The sequence below is a fragment of the Talpa europaea genome (genome assembly GCF_964194135.1).
Source record: "Talpa europaea genome assembly, chromosome: X".
Taxonomy (NCBI): domain Eukaryota; kingdom Metazoa; phylum Chordata; class Mammalia; order Eulipotyphla; family Talpidae; genus Talpa; species Talpa europaea.
Window position 1 is genome coordinate 82,098,511 of NC_140081.1, and position 24,592 is coordinate 82,123,102.

The 24,592-nt window shown below is 47.6% G+C and overlaps 1 protein-coding gene across 1 annotated transcript; it reads right to left on the reverse strand.

Annotated features, from left to right (window-relative positions):
* Positions 1-7,773: 7,773 nt before the first annotated feature.
* IGSF1 (immunoglobulin superfamily member 1) lies at positions 7,774-23,102 on the reverse strand (the record flags this gene model as incomplete). The annotated part of the gene is made up of 20 exons (XM_084259005.1): positions 7,774-7,909; positions 8,065-8,188; positions 8,576-8,854; positions 8,971-9,258; positions 9,445-9,732; positions 9,893-10,180; positions 10,944-11,231; positions 11,820-12,098; positions 12,415-12,705; positions 13,101-13,133; positions 13,216-13,286; positions 15,161-15,281; positions 15,609-15,887; positions 16,339-16,599; positions 16,830-17,114; positions 19,009-19,296; positions 19,625-19,906; positions 20,326-20,352; positions 20,499-20,635; positions 23,026-23,102. The coding sequence occupies 20 exons, from the start codon at positions 23,100-23,102 to the stop codon at positions 7,774-7,776; spliced, it is 4,122 nt and encodes a 1,373-aa protein (XP_084115131.1).
* Between the last annotated feature and the right edge of the window lie 1,490 nt (positions 23,103-24,592).

Here is a 24,592-nt window from a genome sequence, read left to right on the forward strand (position 1 = left end):
ATAAAGATAAAGACAAGATATTGACTCAATTTGGGATTAAAGGCAAGCTTGGAGGGATATCTGTGTGCATTGTACCAAATGAAATAACAATCCTCATTGTTGTTATCAGACTTTATATTGACATGATACTTTTCTAATTACAGAGCACTTTCACATATGTTGTTTCATTTGAGCCTCATAGTCTGAAACATAAGAATATCACCTCCATTTTACAGATATGAAAACTGAAGGTGAAGGGTTGAGTTATTTTCCAAGAGACAAATAATTGCAAAACTGAACATCAAGTAAAACAAAACAAAATCTTACTCTAATGTGGTTGGGACAAATATAAAGTTGCATATTTCAGTTCTAAATTTCACTACAAAAAATCAGTGACAGAAAGACTTAGAAGTACTTCTATAGAAGGCATAGAGGTATCAGCTAGTTTCAAACTTAGTATGAGCCTATAGTGTTGTGTTGTTGCTAAAAATGCTATTGAGATATCAGGGATATATATTAATGGAAATATAGGGTCCGTCATATTAGAGTAGATAAATATTTTGTAGCTATAGTTGTTCAGAGTATGTCTAAGTTATTGTCTTACTATAGTTGCTGCATTTGAAGAAAATTGGGGTGTTTTTCTTGGAAATGAGAAGACTTAAGGAAAGATTTGGTGTAGCATGTTTGTGTTACACATTACACATTTCATATCAAAATATTAAAATAATTTCATCACTATTACAGCACTCTGATATTTGAAAATAATCACTCCTTATTAAGAGTATGTGTCCCCTGCTCACCTCTTGTACCCCTCATTTAGAAAGATGTTATAGAAAGTTTGTGCATTGTGTCATCGCTGGAGGGCTTTCTAATTCTATGATGCTTCAATTTTAGTATTTCTTCACTGTGTCCAGATAAATATAATCAAGTTAAAATATGGGACATTAATTGATGAACTCCCCCGGGCTGACTGGTAGGGTTAAAATGGACTAACAGTTTGACTAATAATCCTGAAAAAAACAAGGGACTTTGGGCTAGTCTTGACAAGTTTCTTATGACATACTGATGGAGGACAGGAACAGAAAAAAACTGAAAAGGAGGCGCCACAAGACCAGAAACCTGGCTCACATTAGGAGGTGGGAGTAGAAGGGATTAGCATAGCCATCGACACAGCTATGGAAACCAAGATCCTTAGGCGCCAATGCCTAGATTGCAAAGCATAAGACCCAAGCAGGTATCGAGATTGCTGTAAGGAGTGTCTAGAGCACAGGCCCAGGGGTAAAGATACGGAGATTGAGCCCATTGTGGAATCTCCAGTCCTTTCAGATTCTGCAGAGTTATCCAAAATCAGCAACTAACCCAAGGCTCACAGGGGTGAGCTCCTCCCAAACAGCAGACTATCAGTGCAGTCTCTGCACCGGCTGGGGGCAGCAATCCCTCTGCCCACCTGTGACTATTCAGGTGTTTCTTTTCACCAACTCTCTCTCTCTGCAGGGCAGCAGCCTTCCTGCCGGCCTATGACCTGTACCATACTGGGGCTTCTCTTCACTGACCTCCCTCAGTGGAGGCAGCTCTCCCCAAGGCTGCCTGCCTGCAACCATGCAGGCCTCTCTCAGCAAACCTGTCCCTTTCAGGGCAGCTCTTCCTGCCCTGGTGTCTATGCAAGTGTCCCTTTCCCTAATAAACCTGCCCTTTAAATGTAACCAAAGTCTCTGTCTCATGGAGAAACTCGCCTGGGAAACTTGCTGAAATGGGAGCTCTGGGGAAACCTTTCCTGGAGTGAACCCAAGAAACCCGCACTCCAAATCCATTGAGTCCAAAAGTGACATCAATACCACTCTTTGTTTGAAACTCATGATTTGCCTCAAAATTAATTTAGTCCCTAATGTACATTCTGTTAACCCATGACATCATATAGATCATCCTTGGGCCTGTAACATATGGTACCAAAAACGGTTTTCTGAAATAACAAGGGATTTCCTTCTGAAAGTCATTCTTGAGAGGCCAACGACCCATGTGAATAGCTTGAATTCTCCACACACCCTTTCCACACCCAGTTTAAAGCATGATTAGCCAGGATACTGCAGAGTTAATTTACCACTGTTGGATATGATGGTTTGGCCTATGGCCTGTTGTGGGTTGAGGAGGAGACTGAAGGAACATTTTTCTTCTCCAGGCCTCTGTTTCACCTGCCTCCACCAGCCATGTCATTTCCATTTTAGGGAATTCCCCAAAATACGAAGCAGTTCATCACATTGGCTCCCAACTTTAGGGAGGGAAGTTGAGAGAATTTGGAGTTCTGGGAGGGAAGGAGCGAGATCAAGACTGAGTTTGGGAAAATGCCCAAGTCTTCATTCTTAATAAGCTAAAGCTCTGTTTTTGTTGATAAGAAAAGGAAATGAAAAAGAAAAAAGGGAGGTGAATTAGATCTCAAGAGTCACAGGTTTAGCGCTCGGCAATGGACAAGGAGTTAGACCAAGGCATCCCCTTCCCTTGAGAGTGCAAGGTCAGGATCTCAGAATAGCCTGAGACAGCATAGCTTAGTGGTTATAAACACAAACCCTGGAGCCAGACTGCCTGGGTCCAAATCCTCTCTCTCACATTTGCTAGCGGTGTCAACTGGGCAAGTCGCTTAATCTTATGTGGCTCTATTTCCTCCTTTGTCAGAAATGTGAATAATAACAGTGCCTGCCTCATACATTTATTGTAAAGATTAAGATGCTTAATAATGTAAAATGCCAGGACAGAGCCTAACAATTAGTAAGTGAATATGAGTATTAGCTCAATAAAATAAAACTTAAAAGTAAGGTGTGAATGTGGTCAATTTAGTAAATATTTCTTGTGTACCTACTAAGTGTCAGATACTGTGCTTTCTAAGGTTTCTTCCTGTGGGAGAATGTGGCTTTAGAATCATACAAAATTTGATTCTAATTTCAGCTGTGCCTTTGGCTATGATCTGGGTGGCCTTGGTCTTGTTACCTAACCTCTCAGACTATGTCCTCACATGTAAAATGGGGAGAATAGTAGAATGGAGCCTCACAGAGTTGCAAGCAGTAAATGAGGTAGTGCAGGCAGGTAAAGGGGACTCACAATAACATATGACTTCTTATCAGCTGGGACCTGTTCAAGGAACCTAACAGGAATAAATGTCAAGTGTCACATTTGAATTAAAAATTCAATAGCCAAATAACACATCTCTTGTACAAGTGAAGGACAAGAAAGGATTGGCTTGGCAAGAGCTTGTGTGGGTTTTTGTTGACCACAAGTGTCCTATGTGCCAACAGTGTGATCTGGATGCCCAAGGACTTACGTAATTTTAGATGGCATTAATAGAAATGGCAAGTTGAGATCCCAGAGAGTGATCATTTCGTTGTCTTCCATATGCTGTTCTGGTCAGATCACTTCAGGAGTACAGGGGTGCATTTCGCTTACAATGTTTCTGAATAGACAATGACAAACACATTGACGAACTGTCCGAAGTGGTGACTGAGGTGGGGAGTCACTGGAAATCTCTTTCTTGAGCATGAGATTAAAATAACACAGGGAGGAAACACTGAGGCAATATTTGAAGCAGTTCTTTCTCCTAATGAAAATGTTTATAGCACATACCCAGCATCCAATCTGTTAGCAAATACTGTTGGCTCTTTTCTCCCATTATATCACTAATCCAAACATTTCTCGTCACCTCCTCTGCTACTGTGCTGACCAAACCCACCCTCTCTTCCCTGGATTATGGTCATAGCCTCTTGGCAGATTTCTCGGCTTCTGCCCTTGCTCCTCAGTCTATTCTTCATGAAGAAGATTGAGTGGTCCTATTTAAATGTAAGGCTAATCAAGACTCTTCAGTGGGGCCTCCCAGGTGGCGCAATGGTTGAGCGCTGGGTTGCGAAGCCGCCCACAGCCTCTGAAGCACCGGTTCAATCCCTGGCTGCTCCCCGGCCACCGGAGGAAGGTCCCACATGGCGCGCAGACCTCTCCTGCGGCCCGCTGCTCCCCTCAGTAGTGTACTTCAGTCTGCCTGCTCCCCACTCTGGCTCTGGTGAATTCTCTCACCCTCCCGCGCTTCTGACTATACCCAGTGCTTGTATAAATAAATAAAAATAAATCTTAAAAAAAAAAGACTTCGGTGGATTTCCATTCACTCATAGTGTAAATCAGTGGTCTCACAGACCCTTGACAGGATTCCTATTATATGACGTCTCTAACCTCACCTCCTTCTGCTCTCCCCCTGGCTAATACTGTTCCAGTCACTGCAGTCTAATCACATTTCCTCCAACCAGGAGGCATTCTCCTGTCTCAGGTCTATTGCACGCGCTGTTCTCCCTCACCAGAACCCTCTTTGCCTACACATCTGCATGATTTACTCCTTCACTTGCTTCAAATCATTAAGTCGTCAGTGAGGTCTTCTCAGCCACCTCTTTCAAATCGCAACAACTCCCCACAAAATACAAATCTCTCCACCTCCTTTCTCTGCTTTGTTTTCACTACATCATTTGTCATTGTCTAATATTCTATATTATCCTTCTATTTAATGATAGATATATGAAATATATAAAAGAACTGTTCTGGTTGAATATAGCAAGAATTGGGTAGGCATGAGCATTGTCTTCTCCAAAGCCTGGGTAGTAGAAAATTAACTACACCTAGATGGATTTGCGAAAGTGGCTCCACTCAGCAAGATCTTGGGGACTCAGAAAGGATAACTCACATCTTGTAAAAGTTTTAGAGCTATTACGTGTAAGAGATTTCATCTGGGTTGCAACTTAAGTCAGAACTAGAATCAATGATTATGAAGGGAATACACACAGGCAAGTATGGGATGGATGAAACAATTTGAAATTCTCGGGTTGTCTCATGAAGGGGTGAGCTCCCCATTTCTGGAGGTGTACGGAAATTGACTGTGGTATCTGTCTTCCAGCCCTGCTATAACGGAGATTCTGCACCAGTTGGGAAATTAGACCACACAATTTTGCCAATCTGTGCAGCTGTGAGATGGTGGAATTCAAGGTGTGAGAGAGCCCCCAAGGATCAGCAGTAATTTACATTTGTTTTTCAGAACTGGGAGAAGACCTTGGCCCCTCTTACTGGAGTCCCAGAGACAAAGGCTCCTTTCAAAGTTCCATTCCACCCTCATTGAGATTCCATTTCCCAGAAATTACCTGATGCTGGGCTGATGATTAGAGGCCAGCCAGGGGTAAAGGGACTGATTCCCATGGCAACCAGGTTGAAAAAACATACCATGTGGAGCACTGTCAGCAACAAGCTACGTTTGCATTATAAATAGATATTTAATTCATTGAGATAGTTTGTGACGAATTCTGCATTATAAATAGACATTTAATTCATTGAGATAGCTCTGACAGCGAGGAGGAAAGTTAAATCCCAAAGCCACTCTTTGTCTTTAAGTATTTCGCAGTTAATTGACAACTATTTTTTCCCTTCTAAAACATGTAGAACTTGGTTCCCTAAGTGAAAGAATGGTATATGTGAGTGTTTTTAGAAAACCAACTAACAGTCCAGTGTCACAATATTTTTCACTATTTGTTTCTTGTTGAAAGGTTTAGCAAATTTTTCTCTGATTGTATGAATAACCCTGGCTGAATCTGTTTGGCATAGGAGACCTCAGGTTCAATGTCTCATCTTCACAGGATTCTTTTCCTGTCATGTTTACCTCATTTTCCCCTTATTTTGTAACTCAGAGGATTCTCTGAATTTCAGTTCTTGCCCTCTGTTCTTTTCTTACCATTTCGCTTTCCCTTGGTGAACAGCTAGAGGAATCCACTTACCTTTGCTAACTTGCATAACTTGCTAACTAACACTAGCCTTGACAATCTACCCTGGAACACCCAGTGACTAGAAAACAAAATCAGACCTCATCAAAGGACTTTTACCCTAAAACAAAAGACCAAGGACAGGCCTCCCTCCAGTGTTCAAATGTTCAACTTGATTGAGGGTTAGGTATGGAGGGTTTGAAGGCAGTGAGTGGTTTTCAGCAGAAAGCAACAATTAGGCTTTGCTAAATTCAAATGTAAAAGCATTTTTGAAATGCAATTTTTAGAAACACTATAAGAAATTAGAATATGCAACTAATAAAATCTCATCAAATAGAAGTCGAGTGAGACTTTGTACTTCTACATACCAAAGGGCTTAATACAAATTAGCCTATAGCACTCAGAGTGTTTCATTCTGCAAGGATTAAGGGAAATGGGATGCACTTTTTTTTTCATTAAGATACTGGATAAATAAGCTTCCGAATGTAAGAATATAGAAGCTGCTTTTTAAACTTTATTGTAACCAGGGATAAGTAACTCACTATGCTGGTACCCTCATACATTGCTCTTTTGAATACTTTAGCTTAGATTGAACAGTGCTGGAAGGTAAAGAACTTTAGGGTTAGGCTTGACCTCCTCTAGTACATGTAGGTGACTGCTTCTGAGGTCTTGAATAGGTTCAAGGAACTAAGCAAACCTCCCTCCCACAAACGACCCCTGTAACATGTACTAAATTCCAACCCAAGGGGCAATAGTGTGCTGATCCCCAGAGAGAGGTCAAGAGCTGGGAATGCGGGCTTCCCTGATGGTGCAAGGGGTTAAGACGCAACCAATGAAGCTGTCCAAGCTGTCTGCAGCCACTGCGGCACAAGTTTAATTCCCAGTCAGGTAGTTACTGACATGGTGCAGCAGACCTCTCCTGACTCGCCCGCTGCTCCCCTCAGCAGTGTATTTCAGTCAGTCTGCCTGTTCTGCTCCCCACTCTGTCTCTGGTGAATCCGCTCACCCCCCACACCTCTGGCCTGTACCCCAGGTCATATATATATATATGTATATATATATATATACATATATATATATATATATACATATATATATCTTTAAAAAAAAGAGCTGGGAATGCAAGCCAGCCTCCTTGTGGGGAGGAGACACTAGGAAATCCCTACTCTAAACAGACTCCCGGTCTTATTCACTCACTCACCAGAGGCCCATTCTTTTGGGAAAACAGGGCTATCTCTAGGGAGGGGCAAAGTATCTAGCTTTTATCAATCATTCACTTTTAAGAGTGAATGTTTATTGTAGCCTGTGCTTATAATAATCACGCTGTGATTGTTAGATGAGGGCCACAATGCACACTTTGGCAACTTCAAAGTTCAGCAGAGAACCAATCCTGATATATAAAGCAGGCACACTACAGACCTAGAAATAACTTGGTGAAAAGGATGTAACTTTGGTGTTTGCCCTCCTTAGGATCAACTTGAGGAGTACATTGTCATTCATTCATTTCTTGATTCATTCATCCATTCTTTCAATAATGGGATTGGAGGACAATAGGACATTCAGTTTGGTAACCATCTGTCAAAAATTCGAAAGTGTAGTTCCGGAGCTTTCTTCTGTGGCCCACCCCACACTGTTTCTGCACAACAGCACAAACAGCACTGTGCAGTGGAGGTCAGCTCTAATACACTTTTTCTGCTAAGTTGTAAGTGGACAAGAGACCAATGGAAAACCACTGCTATAGTTCTGCAATTTAATAGTGAATACTCTCTTTATTCAGAAGAATACATTTTTAATAGAATTTCATGCACCAGTAAATCAGTACAGTGAGGAGTTACAGGGGCAGGGAATCTTGCTTCAGGAAACATCTCACCCTGGTAGAGCTTTCAACTCTCAGAATCGCCTTGACCCAGCTCAGGTGATTAGCGGCCAAGGAACAGTAGATGGGGCTAACTCCCAGGGTAACCAGTCGGGGTTGCAGGTTTCTGAGGGTAAAGAGAGAGGAAAGCTCTTGTAAAGGAGATTATTATATTGGGACTGGCAGTTCCACCGAGGTACCCTGAGAGATTGATGAGGGAGAGTTGGTGTTGGTGCTTGGTTCTCCTTCTTGGTTACAATCTTCAAGGGCTATGGTCTGGTCTCTTCCATCTGTCTCTGAGCCCCTGTGTAAAGAAAAAGACATAGCTAAGGGCAGGTGCAGAACCGTGAACCTGAAAACAGGTTGCACTGAATGTTCAGGATGCTAGAGGAACATCTAGAGGATGGATTTTCCAGCAGCCCTGGGCTCACAGAGAGAGGGTGACATGAAACACTTTACCTGGTGCGCAGGCGGGGCCACTTCTTCCACTCTATGGCCAGCACCACACCCAAGGCTACGACAACTACCACGATCAGGCTACTTCGGACAATGTTACCCACAGTGCACTCCTGAGCAGCAGGTCCTGTGGTGAAAGAGAGCCGCTGACAGTGCCTTCAAGGTGGGCACATAGACATTCCCCTCAGCCTCCTGTTGCCCCCTCATCTGGCCTCCTCCAGGGTTCACTTGGGGATCATGTCTTGAGGCCATAGAGAGGGTGCTCGGTGGCAGTGCTTAGGCTGAGGCAGAAGCAGCCTTCCCTTTTGCGAGGTGGGAGACTTTGACAGTATCCTATTGGCTATCTCTGAGTGAGTCTGAGGCCCCTCCCACCCCCATCGTTAGGAGAAAGATGACCAAACTTGCGGTCTCACTCCAAAGGGGTCCCCCCTCCATATCTGGGCTGTCCCCGTGGGGACTGTCCCTGGGATCCCAAGTGAGTCATTCCAGGACCATAGAGGGATTGTCCTCTCACCTGCTGCCCCCACCAACTCCAGAGGCTCACTGGGCTCCGACCAGATATCAGGGTAGGCCTGCAGGCGGTAGCTGCAGCTGTAGTTTCCAATGCCCTTTCCCTCTACGTTGTTGATGACAAAATCTCCGTCCTCTGAGAACTGCTGAGGTGCTGCTTCTCCTTCATGCTCCAGGACAAACTCAACTCCCGGCAGGGGTCCTCGGCACTGCAGGGTGATGTCCTTCCCCAGTTTGAACACGGTGTTGGGCCAGGCCGACAGGGAGGGTTTAGGGGGCTTATCTGGAACCAACCAGGAGGTAGAGTTAGAAGTCACCCTGAACACCACTTTTTCTCCCATTGATGACTAGAGACTGAAAAAGTATAAAATGTAGACTCTGAGTCCTCCGGGGCCTTACCAGTCACCCAGATCTCCAGGGAGTCACTGTGATTGGAGGCTGCAAAGGGAGCAGAATCCAAGTAGTAAACACAGCTATAGATGCCAGAGTCTTCGCCTCTCAGCGCGGGCATCCAGAAGTCAGCCCTGTACCCTCCTGGCCGCTGTTGCTCTAAGGGTTCCTGAGTACCCTCCTTCAACAGGACAAACGTTGAGTCTGGCAGTTCCCCTTGACACTGAAGAGTCATGTTTTCTCCGGGGGCCACCATGGGACCAGGCTGGGCTAATAGGCTGGGTTTGGGGAGCAAACCTGAAAGAAATTAACTCCTAGTCAGAGAGAGGGGACCGCTTTCCAGTGTATTACCCGGAGTCTCTGTTCGCGAAGGAGAAAGACCGCTGCTTGCCTTTACTGGAGCTCTTCGGAAACCGGCTCCCATGCACCAGTCTAGTCCCTCCTTTCTGCACTGCCATGCCCACCAGAGCACCTTCCCCTCACCTGTGACTATGAGTTCCAGAGTGTTGCTACGCTGTATCTTGATAGGGCTGGTCCAGTCAGGGTGGTAGCAACAGCTGTAACGCCCGATGCTAGCACCAGATATATTGGTGATGGAGAAAGAGCCGTCATTACTAGTGGATCCCCAGAGCTGCAGTGAAGTGGCTTCTTTTTCCTTGTGCAGAATGTACCCTACTCCGTGGACTGGCCCTTGGCACCACAGAGTAACATTCTGCCCCATCGGGACCACGGAACTGGGTTCAGCAAACAACCACGGCTTGGGGAATGTGTCTAGGAAGAGACCACAGATGTAAAGTGCAAGTAGGGAGACATCACTCACCGAGCGAGGCCTTTGTCTTTCTTTGTGTCCAGTCGTTCCCGAGAGGGAATCCCCGCCCAAACCCCTACTCCAGGACAGTCTACCCCACTCCTCTGTCTTGTCTGTCCTCACCTGTCACCCAGATCATAATGGGCATGCTCAGATGTGATCCCCGATTTGACATGGTTGTCTCATAGTAGACACAGCTGTAGTTCCCAGAATCCTCTACTCCAGCAGCGTGCAGCAGGAAGTCAACTGAGCTTCCCGGGGCGCTCTGGAACTGTAAGGGAACCTTGATTCCCTCCTGCAAGAGGGCGAACCTCATGCCCTGGAAAGGCCCTTGACAGCGCAGGGTCACGTTCTTCCCAGGAAGCACCACAGGACCGGGCTGTGCCAGGAGAGTGGGTTTGGGGTAGAATTCTGAAATTGAAGAGACCACAACATGAAAGAAGCCTGTCCCCCACGCCCTGTACTTTGCTTTTTTAAATGTTATTGTCAGAAACATACATGTTTATGTTGACAATTTTTAAATGCAGAATAAACCCAATGAAGAAATTACAATTTTGCCATTCAAAAATAATCACGTTTTTGTATCTCTTTCCCAATTGTTATTTGTATACATACTCATGACCTCATAGCTGTAACTAGTTACATAATTGGACTCCTGCCACATGCACAATTGTGCGTATTTTTCACTTAACTTTATTTGTGAACGTTTTCCGGTGATATGAAGCAGCCTTTGGAAACTATCATTTGTAATGGCTACACAGTCTATCGCTGCCCTTTCCAGGTCTTGTCTCTGAGGGCCATCCAACCCACCAATCTCTGCCAGCTGAGCTAAAGAAAAAGTGGACACTGAACCTAAAACTCAAGGCCAAGCCACAAAAGGATTTCAGAAACAGGTGAGGTGAGCATGGCTGTGGGGATCGGACACCCCCTCACCCTCACTTTTCTTCCCAGAAATGAATTCCCTGCCCGCGCCCTGCCCTTTGTCTCTGCTCCATGTAATAATGATAATATCAGCAGCTGCCTCCCGGGGCCTGTTGCCGACGTGCCTGCCGGGCACTAGCCTAAGCACATTCCCCTCGTTGCTTAGAAAGGAACACTTCTTCCCTCCAGCTGACACCCCTCCGCCCTCTGTCCCGGGGTCTGTAACCTCTACCTGGCTTCTCCCCCTCCTGACCTGTGACCACGAGCTCCACAGGGTCGCTGGGCTCGGACCAGATGGCAAAATCGTAGTAGCGACAGCTGTAATTCCCTCCATCTCCAATGCCAGCCGAAATGATCAGAAAGTGGGCCGCGCTGGCGCCGGGGCTTGCCCAGGACCTGTCACTGGACGCGACTTCGCTTCCATCCTTGTAAAGAATAAAGCTCATGTGCTGGTGGGGAGTGGAGCAATTGAAAGTCACTCGAGCGCCAGGAGTGACCACAGGGCTGGCCCATGTCTTGAAGAAGGGCTTGGGGTACATTTCTAAGAGGCAAAAAACCAAGCACAAGACAAATCCAAACTAAGAGGGGGAAAAAAGCAGAGGCGAGAGCCAACTTTGGTTCTAGGAGCTACTTTGCTTTCCATACGATTTCCTTCAGAAGCAGGCGAATTTAGAAACTCAAAGGCGAATCTTTAAATCCACTTTACAGGTGAACTTTTCACACAGGGACCCCCGCCCCCACCCCTCACCTCCTCCAGGGAACCCTCAGGGTGGCCAGGTTGGCAGCGGAGGCTGGCTAAAGAGCACTGTGGCCCGTTTGGACAGGAAGGGGAAAAGGTACCTGTTCCGCCTCCCTCGAGTGAGTATTTGTTCTATAACTAAATGAGATAATTGATATGAAAATAATTAGAAAAATTAAATCACCCTCCACAATGCCCAGCTATTAATAACGATTATGGCTATTAATATCGTGCAGCCAGAGGCCCTGGCACTCCCAGCGCCACGCCTGCCTGGCTCTAAGATTGGACACAAGCTCCTAGGACCAGCAGCAAAGTTTGCTGAGAGGAGAGGAGTGTCTGACCCCGAGTGCTGCCTGCCAGGCCTCCCTCTCACATGCTTTTCAGCTCTACCTTTTATGAGCAGCTGCAGGGGCTCGCTGGGCGCAGACCACTGGAAGGGGCTTGTTTCCGTGTGAGTGCGGCAGCTGTAATTGCCTTCGTCTTTATCCTCCATTCTTTGGATCGTAAAGAAGGCTTCTCTCCCGACAGCACCAAGTTGCTGGACGGGTTCCCGCACCCCCTCCTTATACAGAGCAAACCCCAAGCCTGCCAGCCATCCTTTGCACCGGATCTGCAGCTCCCGACCCCGAATTGGGGGAGAAGCAGAAATGACAGGTTTGGGGAGGATGTCTGGAAAACACGATAGGGTGGAAAAGGAGTGTGAAGTTTGGAGGTGCCCAGATGGGTCCCTTGCAGTAGCTTTGTCAGCAAAAAAAAAAAAAAAAAAAGAAAGAAAGAAATCCATTCTGGACTGGCCTTTGGCTTTCCTTGTCAGTATCCTCTCGCTCGCTCCCCTCCCCTCCCCCACCCGCACCCCCTCTCTCCCTCAGGCAGTAGGAACCCCGGGGGCTCCAGGCCTTTGTGCATTCTCGCAAGCCCAGGAAGAGTGGCGGAGTCCCAGGGGGCCCTGGAGATCACTCCGGGAGGACCCTCTGCCTTTTCTTACCTGTCCCCACCAGTTCAAGTGCCTCGCTGGGTTCCGACACAGCCATCTCCTCCCATGAATGGCAGTGGTAACTCCCGGTGTGGCTCTGGGTCAGGGCGCCAAGCGGGAAGGCAGCCCGAACCTGCTCTGAGGCCGGCCGAGTGGCGATCCACCCCGTCCCGTCCTTCAGTAACACAAACTCCTTAGTTGAGCCAGACGGGCTTCTGCACCAGAGGGTTAAGTTCTTCCACGGGGCCAGAGGGAAGTTGGTCTCTGCCCACAGCTCAGGCTTAGGGGTTGGCATGATTATTTCTAGAAACAGCAGAGTTAATGAAACCATCCTTCTTCCTCCTTCCCCCTCCCCCTTCCCTTGTCCTTGAACCCCCTACCCATAGTGCGCAGCCCACCTCCCCTTTCAACTCAAATCCAAACTATTTCTTTTCTTCCGCAGGTGCTGGGGAGAGAGGAAGCGGGTGTCTCAGCTAAGCTTCAGAAAAGTGCAAAAGCTGGGGTTGGGGGGGGGGGTTGGATTTTACAGCCAGAAAAGCAGAGTTGGAGGCTGAATTTTGCTAGCAGTTCCAGCAAGTGCCCCTTCCTGGCTGTCCTTCCCTCCCAACCAGTCACTCCCTGGCCACTGACACTGACACTCTGTAGTTATTTCGGATCTCCAGGGAGGAATGTCCCAGTCTGGAGCAGGAAAAACTCACCAGTCTCTTCTGTCAATACCCCACTGCACAGTCCTGCAAAAGAAATTGCTGCCAGGGCTGTGTCTCCTCTCCCCGGGCTCCTGCCCAGGCCCCTTCCCCACCCCCTTGCACTCACCACAGCAGAGCAGGGCTGTGACTATGAAGAGCATGGTGACCCCTTGAGCTGTGCCCAGCAACCAGGCTTCTCTAGCGAGACCAGAAAAGAGAAGAGAGGAGTTGCTGGGATTAGGGGGAGGGCGGAGAGAAGGGGGCGGCAATTTATGTCATTGGCTTACTCACCACCCAATGGGGACTGGATATGGCCAGGATAATGGGATATAATCTTTTCTGACATCGATGACTTTTCTTTTTGAGGGCCTCACCACCTACAGACCTCTTGCTCTCTCATGACCTGCGTGCCCTGCCCCTCCCCCTCCCCAGTCTATATCATATGTCAGCTCCCCATGGCCCCTGATTAGGCTGTTGCTGGAATTGAGACGTCAGATACGAAAATGCTTTTGTACCTCCAGCTCTCAGAACCCCTGGAGTTCAGTGTGATCGGCAGCTCTGGGTGGTAGATGTGGGGGTGGAGGGAGAAATCTTGACTGTTTCTCTGTCATCAAGTTTAAGTTTGGAAGCAGTTTTTATTATGGCAGTATTGGTCCTCAGACCTACCCGCCTCACCTGCCTTTGTTATGGGAGGGTTGCCTTGGCAGCAGAGGTGCATTACCAGAGGGTTGTCAGTGCTGAGCTGCGCTTGTCAGAGAGTGGGCTCTCCCTATTGCCACCCAGATTATTACTACAAATGTGCAGCAGCTTTGGATTTTGCATCCTGAGGAATTAGATGATATTAAGCCAAAATCCATTTCCACTCTATACTTAGAAAACACTGACCCTCCTTCCTGGTCCAGAGAACGTGCGTTCCAAGCTGCATTCTCTGAACTCTGGTTTCTGAGCTCCTTCTCTGATGCAGTGGTTCTGGACTAGGGTGGGCCACTTGAAACTATATTTCCCCCCTAATTTCTGGCTTGGAGATGACCCCAGTGTGGGTGGGACTAGGAATAGATTCTGCAGACAAATAGAACTTGACTCCCATGGCAATTTTTTGAAAATTCAAAGGGTGGTGTTTTTTGTGGAAGGCTTAGGTAGCTCCCTTCTGTTACCCAAGTGTTCTGCCCCTCAGGTCCTGGTGCAAAACACAAACACACACACACACACACACAATCATAGTCCTCGTCCATTGTGTATTGAATATGCCCACACACACAAAGGCTTATGATCACAGTGGGGGTGGGTACAGCCAGGAACAGAGGGCAGGAGAAGCAAACAAGGTATTCAGACCCTAAGGCCCCCATCAGGGCAGAAGCTGCCATTTTCTCCCTCATTTTCAAATAGAATCACCTGAGCATGGCCATGGAGGGAAAGGGAAAACGGGCCAGTGGCTAGAAAAAGATGGAAGGAAATGGTGGGAGGCCCTGTTAGGCTTGCCACTGCATTTTGTGAGTCAGCAGGAGTCTGCTTCCCTGGTCCCATCCATGGCTTCATCACATGCCCATCCAGGTCAAGAGTATATCCTCAGACTGCTGTGCGCAGGCGCTTGGAAGCCAAAGTGGCAGAGAAACTGGCTCTTTGGCAATGAGGATAGACCATGGGGCTCCCTAGTCTCTGAGAGTTGGGGTACAGGGTGAAAAACTGGGATGGGAGTTGGATAATAATCCAGAAGACAGGGTAGCGTGTCTTTGTACAAGAAGAAACATTCAGACCAAATTCATGTGGGTGATATCAATCATCTCTGAGGGGCAGCGTGATTTGTGGGGCGATTTAGCCACCTTCCTGGGGGTATCAGTGAATGAAGTTCTGACTATTTCTTCACCCTCAGAGAATAGAGTTTCTCCAGCTTGAGTGCTGATCCCTCTGTGCGGTGAAAAAGAAATGGGTGGGATGAGAAGTCTTGTCTGCTAAGCCCGGAGGGTGGGGGATGCAAAGGGTGTGTCCCTGTGACTTGTCTCAAATGGAGTATTACCCACCCCTGAATTTCTGGACAGCCCCAACTCAGCTAGATTGAGGAACAGAAAAGTTACCTGATTCTGAGTCTCCGACACTTCCACCTTATCCACAATACCACCGAGAGCAGGGCAACAAGCTGGATGATTAAGGACAACCTGATGGCTTCATTCAGAACGTAATTCCAGGTGAGCAACCCTGTGGCCAGAGAAGACCAGAAGAAGCAGGGGCAAAGGAACACATTCATGGGGGTTGGGGTGGGGAGGGAGTGGCTGGTTACTAAGAGTGAAGGAAGATGAGGCAGAAGCAGCCTTTTCCACAGAGAATGAGCGTCTTGGAAGTATGCTGCTCACTGCCTTTCAGTGAGTGTGAGGCGCCTATACCTGAAGGGTCCCCAAGCCCAAGGGGCCTGGCTTTCAAGCCCTGACTCCCCACTCCATATCTTTCTGGCCATTGCTTAGGAATCCCAGGGACATCGAAGCTAAAGCTATGCAGGAGTGTCCTTAAGAAGAGTTTTCCTCTCACCTGCTGGTCGCAACAGCTTCAGAGGCTCACAGTGGTGTGACCAGATGTCAGGGTGTGACTGTACGCGACAGCTGCAGCTGTAGGTCCCTGTGCTTTTCCCTTCAACTTTACTGATGACGAAGTCTCCTTTCACTGAGAACTTCTGGAATGTTGTTCTTTCTCCCCATTGCAGAGGAAATTCAAGTATTGGAAGAGGCACTCGGCACGGAAGCAGGATGGCCTTTCCTAGCTTGAACATTTTGCCAGGCCAGGTACATCTAGAGGGCTTGGGGGGCTTATCTACAACTAATGCAGAGAGCAGAGTTAGTAGTGACCTTGAACTGAGTACCTCTTTCCCCCCCACAAATGTTTCTCAGCTCCTTATTTGGGCTGCTCTCCCTTTCCAGTTCACTATAGCAGTGGCTTCAGAATTGACTGCATTAGAACCCCTTGTCACATTCTTTGGTGCCCTAACAGCCTTCAATCTGGAAGACCTCATACCTCTAAGTTTCCCCTGATCTTAAGGAAAATAAATTTTCAGGAGTCACAATAGGTCTGAGCCATGCTGGGCAGCAAAGCTTTAGTAATAATCCTGGGAGAGAAGGTACCTAATGTCTTTCTAGAAAATTCTCCACTGCTCTCCTAGCATGGACTTTCCTTGACTCATTACTTCAAGAGGGAACAGGACCACTAGCTCCTTCTTAGAACACTGTAATAATAAAAACAGACAACTACAGTTGTTAGCACTTGCCTAAAACCACAAACTCCACAGTCTTGTGTGATGTCATCCTGATGGAGGTCTTCCAGGAGAGGAGACAGCGGCAACTACAGATACCAGCATCCCTGCAGGTCACATTGCTGAAGAAGAATGACTCCTTATCATCGATGTCTTCTTTTTTATGGAGTGTAGTTCCCACATCATCCATTGGCCCTCCACACCACACGCTCATGTTCTGACCCATTTGGACCACAGGACTGGGCTGAGCAAGTAGCCAGGTCTCCTGGAAAGTGTCTAGGACAAGACCCAAAATACAAAGAGCTAGTAGTCTGACTTCCCCCTCCCACTCCTTAGCATTTGTTCCTCCTCTTCTTCCAGGCGACCCTTGGGAAACACCATGTTAAACCCAGCGGTACAAATTCTGTTCCCTTCCCCACTTGCAATATTAGATTGTCCAGGGGACCCAGAGCGAGCTGTATATCCTTATTCCCTAATATGCACCCCATGGCATCCCCCTCTCTTACCAGTTACCCAGATTTTCAGGATATCACTAAGCAGTGAAGCCCCGTATGACCCATCACAGTAAAAACAGGGGTAATGTCCAGCATTGTGGAATTTCAAAACCCAGAAGAAGAAATATACTTCATTTTTTATTGGCCTCTTGAGGTAAAGGGACTTCTCCAAGTCTTCAAATCTTATTAAAATAAAGTTCATTCCATAGATTGGCCCTTGGCACCTGAGATTCAGGCTTTCTCCGGGTGCCATGATGGGCCCAGGGTAAACTGTTAGAGTTGGTTTAGGATAGAGTTCTAAAAAGGGAAGAGATCTCAAATTAGAGGTAGGATGATTCTTCCCTATTATCTTCTGGTTTTATTTTCCTGTTTTCTTTCCACAGGAAGTGGTAGCTGAAGTTTATCCTCTGTTCCCTCTCCCTTCTTGAATCTCTGCTGCCTAGAGAAGGGAGCCAAGGCTAAGTTCTTATGTCCCTGCCCTCTTACTAGACTCTCTCAGCTTCACTGAGCTCTAACGGTGTGTACGGGTATGTATCAGTGAAATAGCTGTCTGTAATTCCCCAAAATGCCAAATATAGTTCTTCCAACCACCCAAGAAACCAAACTTCTGAAAATAACTCTGATTCCATCCTTGTACGACATGTATTTCTGCAGCATTAAGGAGGGCTTTTGAACATATCAGCCTACATAAGAACTTACTTCCCTCAATAGATTGGAAAAAGTCAATAAGGAGGGTTTGGGCAGTAAGCCTGCACCCCGGGGAAATCTCTGATAATGGGGCCACACGCTCGTTTCCATGTGTTGTTCCCCCAAGGAGACCGTACCACAAAGTAAATGTTGTTTCCCCCAAGGAGATTGTACCACAGAGTAAAGGGCAAACCTCACTCCCACATCACTCCTTTCTGTCTACCCCAAACCCAGATAGACCCAACTATTCATTATCAGAAGTACTAGCTCCATCATATGCTCACTGAGCATAAAGGATGTCTGGGAAATCATTTAAATATGGAGATATACAAGTAAAAACATGGTTCCTCTTGATCAAAAGTTCATGGTCCAGTGGCAGATACCAGTGAAAGTGTGGAAGCATGTTTGTGCGTGTGTATGCTGGAAGGACATTCGTACAACAAACATCCATACACACAGTTCAACAGACAGTCCTTTGTTCTTTGATTCTCAATAAAAAGCTATACTAATAAAATTAATATCTACCATTTATTGAGAACGTATATGCCAGGCACTGTACATATATTTTAGCAAATCCTCACAACAACCCTGTGAGGTAGGCATTATCATTATATCAATTTTGCAAATCAGAAAACTGAGGCACAGAAAGGCATCATACAGTAGGTTGGATAGATAGAGTTATCCCATGTTAGACTGGGGGAAACCAAGCACAGAGAGGTGAAGTGACTTGCTCAAGATCACACAGGAAGGCAGTGTCAGAGGGGGAAGTGGAAACCAGGATTACTGCTTCTAAGACCAGAGTATTTTGTGTAGCACCACAGCTTTCCCAAGCCTATTTAGCTTGATGTAGGAACTAAAGCCTATGTTGCCAAATGTATCTAGAAGCATCCAGACCATGGGGTGAGGGAGCTGGGGCAGAGGTGTGTGTCTGGCACATGGACGTTTTAGAGAGCCTTCTGATGTGTCTAAAGCTTGGTGCTGCCTTACCGGATCTATAGATGCAGAACTAAAATCATATAGAAAGACATTTCTAAAATATGAACTCTTGCTTTCTTTGTCATTTGTTTTATCACCACCACTAACAATTTGTTCCATCTTCCACACTTAAAATAATAATCACCGAAAGAATAAAATACACGTAAAAATTTTAAAACCAGTGTTAAGAGCAGTGGCAGTGCCTGGCACATATGAGGTGCTCAATAAATATAGGCTGAGTGAATTGAACGCATGCATGATATTCAACAAGTAGAGAACAACAAAAGTGATGAACTGAAGCTGCTGGACATCGGGCAGGGCTCACTCACTGCGTGATGGGCTCCCACGCATCTGCCATAAGCATCGAGATGCTAATTTGCATCTCAGTGAAATGTCAAATGACTGGAACTCATGGGTCATGCAGGGCCTAGGAAATGGCTGGCGGAAGTAAAGCCAGAAACCCTGGCTCATCCCACCATGATCCCGGGGACTGTGATCATCAGGCCCCAGCAGCCATAGCCACACCCACCCGCCACAATCAGCTTCAGGGGGTTGCTAGGCTCTGACCACAGGGTGGGGAGCATCTGGATATGAGTGCGGCACATGTAAACTCCCTCGCTCTCAGGTGTCATGTTGGCAATGGAGAATATGGCCACTGTCCCGGTTGGTACTTGGTAATCCACGGGCTCTGCATATCCCTCTTTGAACAGCATGAATACCAAATCCTGCAGCCAACCATGGCAGAGGATATTAACATTACACCCAGGAAGAGGGGAGCTCTCATCCTGGATCCAGAAGATGGGCTTGGGCAGCTGGCCTGGAAGGAGATAATGAATTGGGATTCAGGTACAGCAAGGATAACGTTGCTCGGGAAGCAGCAGTGGAGAGCTGCGTCATCCTTATTTGCCACCTTTCACACCCCATCTCTGGTGTGAAAGCCCCTGTGTTGCCCTCTTGATCTCTCCTAGAGCCTGTGTCCTCACTGCACATTGCCCATAGAAAGTAAGCTCTCTTAGTTGCAAATGGTGGGTGCTCCCATGTATTCATGCATGCATTTGAGGTAAACAAATGGCTGCTCTTGGAAGGCAAGTTTTAACCCTAAGAAGCTAAAGCTTATTCTTGAATAGCTACCTCTGTCTTCTTACCTGGTGCCTCCAACTCTAGAACTTTACTGGCCTCTGACCAGCCCGTCTCTCTCCAGTAGCGGCATCTGTAGAGACCGGCATTGGACTTAGTCAGGGCACCTATGGGGAACGAAACTTGGAAGGTCTTGTAGGAAGGACGGATCCAGGTCATCTGTGTCTTATCCTTCAGCAGCAGGAACTTGCTTGACATCCCAGAGGGACTTTTGCACCAAAGCGTGATGTTCTGCCAAGGGGCCTGGGGGAAGTTGCTTTCTATCCACAGCTCCGGCTGAGCCTGCATTCCTGTCGTGGCCCAAAATCACAAAGATGTGAGCCGTCCACCCCCCTCCTTCCCATCTTGTGCCCCCACTCCTGTCCCTTAAAATTCAACTGGATTTACCCTTTTTGTCTTCCTTTGGGAAGAGGAGATTCTGAGTGTGTGTGTGGGGGGGGGGGGGCGTGCACACGGAGGGGAGGGGGGGAGAGCCCCAGGATATCTGTTCAAGTCATCCCCGTGCTTTGGGGTATAATGTGCAAATATGGTTTCCTTTCCATCTGAGAAAAAGCTCTTTACTATTCTGTGGGAAACCACATCATGAAGTGAGGGGTCTGATCCCAGGGAAAGATCTTTGGGGTGTCAATGCCCTGCCTCCAGGGCCATGGGGGCAGACCAATATCGCGGAGCCCTTAGAAAGAAAGATACCTGAGGCGGTAGGACTCACCTACTGATGTCTCCCCCAGACTCAGCTCTGCAAAGAGAGATCATGGTGAGGAAGGCCTCCTCGTTGTCTCCACCCACCCTCAAGTCTCAGAACTCTCTTCTCCCCGCACCGGGACTTACTCATAGGGTACTTATGACAGGGTCCCTCGTCCCCCACCCATTGCTTATACTCACGAATGCAAAAAAGCAAGAGGGCGAATGAACGCAGCATGGCGGCCCCCTCCCCTGGCTTGTCCAGGGTCACGGGGCCTCTGGTGTCCACTGTGTGCTTTGAGTCTTGCAGGGCTTTGTCCCTCAGCAGGTGGTGAAATCTAAAAGCAGAAGTGTTTTCACTCAGGGGGCCTGTTCTTCTCCTTAAAGATTAGTTTAGATCCTTAAACTGCACTTGACAATTCCATGTTCACAGGTGAACAGGGAATTACAAGTTCACCCCCTACTTCCTCTCCTCTCCCCATCCCTCACACCCCGCTCTCAGCACCCAAGGTCTTTGCTGGGATCTAAGATGTCACATTTGTTGTAACCTGTGTTTGACCCTGGGATCTTGGGATTGTAGAGGGTGACCTAATCCAGGCCAGCAGGAAGCCCAGGGCTTGAGGGAGGTGGGGTTCACATAGGGCTGAGATGATCAGATCCTTTGCTCAGATATGCACTTCTTCTGCATCCTTCAACAGCCTAGCAAAGGAGGTGTTCCTACCATGCCCATTCTGCTGATTAAGAAACCGAGCCTTAGGGAGGATGCATGATTAGCCCAAAGTCAAATAATAGTAAACATCAGCTAAAGTTCACAGCCACATTGAACTCCAAGGTTTATGCTCTAAAACCAACATGTGAACTTCCAGAAGCAGCCTTTGCCCCTCCTTCACGCTCCCTCACCCTTCCCTCTTGTCCCACCCAGGCCTCCTCCTCTGTGAAATGTTTCAGATCCAATATTACTCTCATTACTATCCCTCAACCCCCTCCCCAAAGCTCAAAAGCCCCATCTCAAAAAGGTGTGGGAAAAACCAAGCGACTTGAGTTAATTGATACAAGGAGTAAATGATTTATTGGTTGCCCATAATTGGTCAGTACTTTTGCTTGCTACCCCTAAGGAAAAAAAGACTTGTTTGAACTTCAGGGCACATGACAAAAGAATTTTGAGTTCCTATGAGGTCTTCTCATTCCCCCCCAAATCAGTATTGCCCACAAGCCCTGCATGTACCTAAGTAGACCCTTTCTGCTTTCTTCCCTGTCTTTCCCCCTTCCCAATGCCCAGGGCAGCTGTGTGCCAAGGCAGGGTATATTTCCACCACACAAACTCATTCGAACTCTTATCCATCAACTCTGAGGTTCTGGCTGACTCCAGCTATTCAATCCCGTCTCCATGGAGCGGGGTAGAGGTGGCTTCTGTAACACAAAGACCCCCACCCTCAGTATTTTTGAGGTGACATACAGAAATGTCTAAGGAGTGACCCCCTGCATAGCTTTGAGGGGTCCAGGAATTTTGATTCCCCAAACTGATCTTAAGCCGACAGCCTCTAACTTGCTCTAGTTAGTTAGGGGTGCAGAAGCAGGGAAAGGTGAAGATTCAGATTCCTGGACTCTAGGAAGCAGATGGCCAGTCAGAGAGCCAAGGATGCACAGTCCCCTTCTGCATCTCTCACTCTGCACTGAAGGGTGCTCACATTATCTTCTCTGAACTTTTCTTATCTGCAAAGTTGGAGAAGAATCTCTACCTAGCATTGTCGTGTGGGATCAGAGATAATAAATGTGCAGTGCCACGCACGTACTGAATATTTCCACAAAAGGTGGCTCTTCTTCTTCTTCTCAAAGGGGGCATCGAACTGGTGTAGGACCCTACGGGTGCTCTTCCCGTCTCAGCGCTCCGGCCCTTGCGCCACTCCTTTCCCCGCCAGGCCCAGGCCCATGCTCAGGTGCTGCCCTGTTACTTTCTCCCCCTGAGGCTCTGGGTAGGATTTATGGGTAAAATCATGTTCTACGCCAAGAAAAGGGTTTCACCTGGGGATTCTGCCCAGGAAATGCCATCTGAAATTCTAGTCTTGCTATTTGGACCCCTAAATCAGGATCTTTGGCTCCTGAGGGCTTGAGTGGCACCAGGGAAACTGGGCTTCTCGGCGGAGCTGACCCCTCCCCAATCACTAAGGCAACTATCCACTTATACACATCGCAAAGCAGGAATCTTGTGTCCAGGGAACCTGGGGAAAAGCCACAGGCTACAGGTTAATTGGCCACGCCCATTTTGGCCTTTCACCCTCCCCCCCAACTTGCACCCTCTTGTCTTTTCACCCCCCCCCTTTTACTCCACCTCAAGCACTTTCCCCACCCTTAGGCAGCGCCGCAGTGCTTTCGGGGTGTCATACAGAAACGTCTAATGGCTCGCTCCCAGCATTGCTTTGAGGGCTCCAGGAATCAAAGGGGTTGGGTTCGGCGGGGTGCCGGGTACTAGCTCCGCTGAGGGTTTGGAGGTAAGAGTGAGGAGGAGGAGCACAGACATCTCCAGTGCCCAGAGATTGTCAGCGAGGCGAGGCTGGGAACCGGGGAGGGACGGCGGAGACAGGGAGGGATGAGGGTTGGGGGGACAGAGGGAGAGCAGTTGATTTAAGGCAATTAATAACAGCAAGGAGACTATTCCGGGGTTTTGTTTAGGATCTGGCGGCCGGTATTTAATCTTCGGCCACTGGACTATGCGCTCATTTGCAGGTACTTACGGTAGTTGAAGGCCCGCTCCGCTGTTGGAGATTCTCCAGTGAGCTCCCCCAGATGCAGCAAACTGCCCGGCATGAGAAGAGCTGTCTAAGGACAGCCTCTCAGGCTCGGAGCCCCGCCTCCCTTTCTCCCCGCAAGCTCGCGGGCCCGCCCCAACCCCTTCCCCTCCCAGCGCTCGGCTCGCGGAGCCCACCTACACCAACTCCGCCCGACACCTGCAGTCCTCTGGCGGCCGGGATTTCTACGCCCCTCCCAGCTCCCCGCCTCTCTCCCGACTCCCTGCAGAGGTTGCTGGAGCCAAATTCAGGCCCCTGCCCCCTCGCCTGTAGCTCAGAGTTTCATTGGGTCACTGTATTCTGGAGGGGAGAGGGCCAGCTCTTAAGACTGCCAAGCTGGAGCTCCCTCCTCTCCAGCTCCCCAGTGCCTTTAAAGGGATCTCAGATATTCCTCTGCCCACTTAACGTCCCAAACATGAATAATTGTCGCCACCACGGTTTAAATGCTCACTGCATGCCCCTCACCCCTGGGCATGTTCTATTTCTAACCTTCGTAGCAATCCTACAATCTGTGCTACTTCCCTCAATTTTACAGATGAGGAAACTGAAGCTCAGAGAGGGTTAAGTCACTTGGACACTCTTCAAAGTCTCTTTTGGGATAAAAGCCCAAGATGTAGATTCACACAAATTTGGATTTCAGTCCAGGTTCCACTATTCAATAGCTGAGTGACCCCAAGTCAGTGAGTTAAACTCTCTGAGTCACAGTTTCCCTGTCTGTAAAATAAGCAACACTACTTATTTCACAGGGCTCTGGTGGAAAGTGCAAGGAACACAGTTACAAGTACTGTAGGTACTGTACAGGTACTGCAGAAATGTCAATGTCGGTACATAGTAGGTGTTTAATAAATGGTAGCTGCTGCGCCACCACTACAATTACTACTGCTGCTACTACCACTAACCTGTAGATCATTCTTCCCCAACTGCCACAGAATAACCTGATGTCAATGATCTCTATAAACTTCTGCAAGCTTAGTTGACCATGAAAGTGTTTCGGAAATAATGTATGGATAAGACAGCAACCAAAGCTCCTCTGTAGATGATGGGATTAAAATATAGCATCCATTCACCGATCAATTGGTTGCTGCAAGAAACAAATATCTTATGTGAGTTTTTACCTTCATAAAATGTCACAAATTTATCAAAAGAAAAAGTATTGTGATTTGAGAACAAGATATTTTAAAATAAAGCAACAGCTCTTTTAATAGGCAAATGTATTTTTTATGATTTATTTATTTATGCATACAAGAGCTGGGGTACAGGCCAGAGGTGTGGGGGGTGAGAGGATTCACCAGAGACAGAGTGGGAAACAGAACAGGCAGACTGACTGAAATACACTGCTGAGGGGAGCAGCGGGGCGAGTCAGGAGAGGCCTGTTGCGCCGTGTGGGTTGCTCCCTGACAGGCCATGGATCAAACTCTTGCTGCAGAGGCTGTGGACAGCTTCATAGGTTACATCTTAACCCTTGTGCCACCAGGAAGGCCCTAGGCAAATTTAACAGCAAAACATCAG